The sequence below is a fragment of the Protomyctophum parallelum genome (genome assembly GCF_964188405.1).
Source record: "Protomyctophum parallelum genome assembly, chromosome: 19".
Lineage (NCBI taxonomy): Eukaryota > Metazoa > Chordata > Actinopteri > Myctophiformes > Myctophidae > Protomyctophum > Protomyctophum parallelum.
In genome coordinates this window covers 42,177,971-42,184,217 of record NC_139717.1, presented here as the reverse complement: position 1 = coordinate 42,184,217, position 6,247 = coordinate 42,177,971, and the positions used below count along the sequence as shown (strand labels likewise).

The following is a 6,247-nucleotide window of genomic DNA, read 5'->3' as shown; positions in this document are numbered from 1 at the left end:
TATTTCATATTTAGTCTAGATATATTTAATGATGAGCCGGGTGTGTATTACACAGAAGGATTTGTCAAACTAAATGCTCCATGGAGCTCCAGGCTCCGACTGCACGGATGTTGTTGTGCAATTAAGGAATACATTACAGACTTGGCACAACAAGCCAAAAGGCTGCTTTGACTCTCCTCCTTTTGCAAATATTACATGCGTTCACACCTCTGCTCTGGCTGTCATATCTTCACCAATTCCATTGGCTGTTGAGATTCCATTCCACTTAAACCATTCTGACCTGAGATCAGATTCACACAAGGTTTCCACTGGACACACACTGGTCTGATTAACCCATTCTCACCTGAGATCAGATTCTAAAAATGTCAGTCGTTCTTCGATTTTTCAAAAAATAGCAGACCTACAAGCTCGTATCGCGCCACTCGGTGGCGCGATATGAGCTTGTAGATCTGCTATTTTTCAATAGCTAAAGCATAACATGATGCTGACACTAAAATGGGTGCCCGTTCAGAATGGGTTAAACCTCTCTCTCTCTCTCTCTCTCTCTCTCTGCATATTGAGCATCATGACCAATAATATTCACGGCCTCTGAAAGGGACGTGTGACCTATACACTGCATATCTATCCCGAAGGAAACTGATCAAGTGAGGATATCTGACTCGATCCTAGAAAAAAAAGGACATTTCAAAGGCAAGTAACACCTCCAAATTACTTTCAGCATTATTGTCATTATCCTGGATAGATAGATATGTCATGTCTCAATATACAGACTGAATGCTATTCGAGACTTTGTGACCGAAATACCACAGCATAATTGGGCGTGCTTAAAGATGACCCCCCCCCCCCCCCCCCGCCACCACCACCAATTCCCCCGTTGTCACTGCATGTCTCTGCAAAGTGGTATCAGGCCCCAACATATAAAAAGCAGCCTACGGAGGTGTACGTATTTATTTACTAATCCCCAGACCCTAATTTATATACTCTATAATGCAGGACAGAGTATAGCTTTAACCTAATGTGGTGTCTTTACTGGTATTTGGTTTGGCTGAAAGCCATATGACAAATTGAGAAAAACAGATACAGGTACAGTAGCCCATACATTTATTGAAGTAAATAAAATTATTTAGTTAGATAGCATCAGCAAGAAAGAAAACCTAAAACAACACCAATAATAAGTAATAATATAACGAGAATAATAATAATATTAATAAAAAGATCAGTGATTGACCTTTGCTTTCAATTGCCTACTTATTACATGATAAAAATGTAACTATAGGCATTCAATTCAAACTATATATACACTGATTTAACCTTCCCTCATAATAACACATAATTAGGTCTTTAATAATAATAATAATAATAATAAATATGATGATGATAATAACCTCACTGCGAACTTATATACAATGTCAGTTTGGGAAAGTGAGTATAGTGGAGTGAGTAGTGGGTTGGTGTGTGTGTGTGTGTGTGTGTGTGTGTGTGTGTGTGTGTGTGTGTGTGTGTGTGGGGGGGGGGGGGTTATTGGGAGGGAGGGGGGTTGGGGTCTGTCTGGCAGTCAGCTGGTCCCATAAACACAATGACAGCCTTTGTTTTATTTTCGTGACGCAGAAAATTAATCTGGGCCCCCGAATGCTGCATGCGGAGGAGCGCGTCCTGTAATCACCCACAGCGCGTGCCGTCCGGATTATCTCGTTATAATTTCTTCTTACACAAGAAGAAACTTGTAGCCAATAATTAATTAATTAATCGTTGTTGGTCAGGGAGGGTAATTATTATTATCATTATCATTAATATTATTGAACGGATACTACATGTGTGTGGGGTTGGTGGTGGTGGTGGTGGTGGTGGGGGGGGGGTCGATGGGGGTGACAGATTGAGAAGAATAGCATAGTGTCCGTTATTGCTTATTGGCTGTATAAAAACTAGAAGAATAGCATCGTGTCCGTTATTGGCTGTATAAGAACGTTATAGAGGTGTACAGCTGCAGAAAAGACAGTTTAGACCACTGTTTCCCAAACAGTGGGTCGGGACCCATTTGTGGGTCGCGGGCACATTTCTATGGGTCCCAATGTTTTTTTGTTTTTGTTTTTTAATCATTATTATTATAGGCCTATTTCAAAACATTTTCAAAAAACATTACCAAAAAAGTTAATCTTTTCATGAATTAATGACACAATCTAATGATTTGTTTCAGTAGCATATAAATGTCATGAAGAAATGAAAGAAAAATCAGAAAAAATAAAATTAGATCAAATATTTAGTAGTGCATGGACACTATACCGATCTAGAAGCTTGTATATCTGCATGCTATATTTTCACTAGTTTGGGTCCGGACGAATATCTAATTCTAATTTCTGTTTTGGAATAAATTGGGAACCACTGGTTTTAGACACATGTAATTATAAGGACCCCCCCGCCGGCTTCAACTGCAATATATTCCACAGGTAGGTGGAGAGAGAAAAATAAAGTCATACGTTTAGCCTTATAACATATTAAGACAGCAAAACCATAGTAGCGTAATACATTTATAATAATTCGTATAACCTTGAGTTATTTAGGGTCAGCCCTATTATTATGGGGCAATATTTATATATATATATATATATATATATATATATATATATATATTGTATAGGCCTACTGCCTAATAAACTGTCAGAAGGTTGGGAAATTTGACCATTTCAATGGGAATTCCTGTTAAGAAAATACCCAGGTCCTAAATGTGTGTAGCACAAAACAATAACGGTTTGTTCAGACGTTCATCATCGTTGCAATTTGAACTGCTGGAGAGAGAGAGGGGGGGAGAGATTCCAGGTGATCTTCTGTTTGTTTAAATTAAGATTAGCCTAAGCGTTTTCTAATCAACACTTTTCGAGTGTCTGCACCACTTAAATCTAATTACCGGGCGGGGGCAATTCATTAGTGGAAATCACCCTGGCTGACAGACACTACACTAGCCTAAATGGCCTATCAATAACGAATAGGTAAACACACACACCTTCTGGGGGAATGGATTCCTCGAGGTTTCCCTCTCTCATTATTCCATTTGCTACATTTTGTCGTTCGCGAATTTAACTCTGTTACATTTGAATGTGCAAGAGTTTTTTGTTTTATTTTAGCCCGCCATGCAACAAAAGCGCGCAATAGAAAATGAAGATGGCGCTCGTTGTATATTTGAATGAGCTCTGAGTTGGCAGTCTTGCGTCTTTTGTGTGTCCGTGTTCCCCCTAAAGGTTCTTTTGTTATCAGCATTACTTATCGGTCAACAGTGGCCTTTGTCTCTGCAAATGGACCCCCAATCAGCTGTCTATTTAGTTACTCTTAAACCTGTGGGTATATGCTAATTGGGGTGCCTGCGTGTGTGTGTGTGTGTGTGTGTGTGTGTGTGTGTGTGTGTGTGTGTGTGTGTGTGTGTGTGTGTGTGTGTAGGGGGGGGGGGCGATGAGTGTGCGCATTTTAACGACAATGTTTTGTTTTCGTTGGGGAGTGTGTGTGTGTGTGTGTGTGTGTATGTGTGTGTGTGTGTGTGTGTGTGTGTGTGTGTGTGTGTGTGTGTGTGTGTGTGTGTGTGTGTGTGTGAATGCATGCGCGCGCGTATATGAGAAAGAGAGAGAGAGAGTCAGAGAGAGAGAGAGAGAGAGAGAGGAGGCGGGTGGGGGTGGGTGTGTGTGGGGAGGGGGGGGGGGGGAGGGGGGGCGTAAACGTTTGTCAGACAGACAGAGCCTCAAGGCCAGCTGGGGGTCTCCGCTCCTCTTTAAGAGCCGTGCGTAAAGAGCGCACGCAGTCAGCAACAACAAACCCACCGGGGACTATAATACTCATCTCAACACATATCCCTCCTCTGCTCTGCTCTGCTCTGACTGGCTGTCTGTGTCCTCAGGTCTACTCTGGGCAAATACAGGAGAGAGAGAGAGAGAGCGAGCTACTGAGCTAGAGAGAGACATATATACGACAGGATTGGGGTTTTTTAAGAAGAGGATTTCTTATTCTTTTCTTTTGGTTTATAGTTAATTGTCGCTCATCGAATACGGACGCTACCATGATGTCGTATCTGAAACAATCTCCGTACAGCGTCAACGGTCTGAGTCTGTCTACCGGCATGGACCTGCTGCATCCCTCCGTCGGATATCCATGTAAGTAAGCTGCTTCAAACATATAGACCGCGAGGCGAGAACTATTGGCAATGTAAACTTGTAGTTTTTGTGAGTTTAGTTTAGTTTTTTACTATTATGTTTGTATTCGTTAAACTTGGTTAAAGGTATACTTGTGGTTTATTTTGATCGGCTATTGGAATTTACGAAACGTCAATGTGTAACATTCATGTCTAAATAAGCCTTTTCTGTTTCTGCGTACACAAAACAGGCTGTTATATAGCCTTTCATTTACATAACAGACTGTTGCGCTAATTTGTTTCGTATAGTCGTCTATCCCTTTGTAAATCATAATCAATCACAAACTGTGGCCAAAAGTAGACATATAATTAAATTTAAAATGGCCGTGGACGGTATAGGTTATTTTACACCTTACATTTATAGTATGTTGGCTATATAAGTTATAGCCAAAGTTATAAAGAAATAAATTAAGAACGACATTTAGAGATAATGAAATAAAGTGGGTATATATACAGTATTGGACTGGTTGAATGATACAGTATATTCATGTTTGTTTTCCCCCTGAATTCACGCAGCGACTCCTCGGAAACAGAGGCGAGAGCGGACGACTTTCACGCGGGGGCAGCTCGACATCTTGGAGAACCTGTTCTCCAAGACGCGATACCCTGACATCTTCATGAGAGAGGAAGTGGCCTTGAAGATCAACCTGCCTGAGTCCAGAGTTCAGGTGGGTGTCTCATCAATCATCTGGTTGCACACACACACACACACACACACACACACACACACACACACACACACACACACACACACACACACACACACACACACACACACACACACACACACACACACACACACACACACACACACACACACACACACACACACACACACACACACACACACACACACACACACACACACACACACACACACACACAGCTACTACTGTTGTGTGCATGTGTCATTCATTCTTCTTAATTATATGGCTGAGACTCTCACTCAAGAGACATGAGGTGTGACAGACGGCCTATATAACTATATATCCTCTAGACGAATCTCAACATCACATCCTAATTTAGATGTGTAATAATAATGCAAGTAGATAATATTTCTGATTTATTGTACGTGTTATTTATCTATACAATACGACAGTTAAATAATTAATCATAAAATCATGTCTTTGCAGGTGTGGTTCAAGAACAGGAGGGCCAAGTGTCGCCAGCAGGCCCAACAGGCCCAGAGCGGCGCGCCGCAGAACAAGAGCAGCGCCCCGAGGCCGGTGAAGAAGAAAGCCTCTCCCGTCGGAGGAGGAGAGGGGAGCTCCGAGAGCGGCGCCAGCGGCCAGTTCACGCCGCCGCTGAGCACCTCCTTGCCGCCCGTGAGCAGCACCGCCGGCGCGGCGCCCCCGTCGTCCATCTGGAGCCCCGCGTCCATCTCCCCGCTGTCGGATCCGCTGTCCACCACCTCTTCCTCGTCGTGCATGCAGCGCTCCTACCCCATGACCTACACCCAGGCGTCGGGCTACAACCACCAGGGATACTCGGCCTCCTCGGGCTCCTACTTCGGAGGGATGGACTGCGGCTCGTACCTTTCCCCGATGCACCACCATCAGCTCTCCGGCTCCGCGATGAGCCCCATGGGGAGCACCGGGGTCTCCGGCCACCTCAACCCGGCGTCCTCGCTCTCCGCGTCGGCCTACGGAGCGGCGGGACTGGGCTTCAGTGGCGCGGCGGACTGCCTGGACTATAAGGACCAAACCGCAGCCTCTTGGAAACTCAACTTCAACGCGGACTGTTTGGATTATAAGGACCAGGCCACGTCGTGGAAATTCCAGGTGTTGTGATCTTGCAGCCTAACTCAAGACTATATCCCTCACTATACGTTGGGTGCTGTTTCGTAAAAAAAATAAATACAACGAGTTCTGGGGTTTTACGACTAAATCCCCAAATAGGTCTACCTCTTCCTCGGGCTTTCACCTGTTGGGTTAACTTATTGAACATTCAGAGTGAACTCTCCTGAACTTTGATCACTATGGAGCAAATCGTTTTAGCCAGGAAGAAAATGACCAAGAAAGAGAGCTATATAGCCACTATATTAGCCAGCTTCAGCAAAGTGGAATGTCTGTGTAA

At 43.6% G+C, this 6,247-nt stretch overlaps 1 protein-coding gene across 1 annotated transcript; it reads left to right on the top strand.

Annotated features, from left to right (window-relative positions):
* Positions 1 to 4,039: 4,039 nt before the first annotated feature.
* Positions 4,040 to 5,961, top strand: LOC310876517 (homeobox protein OTX2-like; the record flags this gene model as incomplete). Its single annotated transcript, XM_083790077.1, has 3 exons — positions 4,040 to 4,133; positions 4,688 to 4,839; positions 5,305 to 5,961. The coding sequence occupies 3 exons, from the start codon at positions 4,040 to 4,042 to the stop codon at positions 5,959 to 5,961; spliced, it is 903 nt and encodes a 300-aa protein (XP_083646203.1).
* Between the last annotated feature and the right edge of the window lie 286 nt (positions 5,962 to 6,247).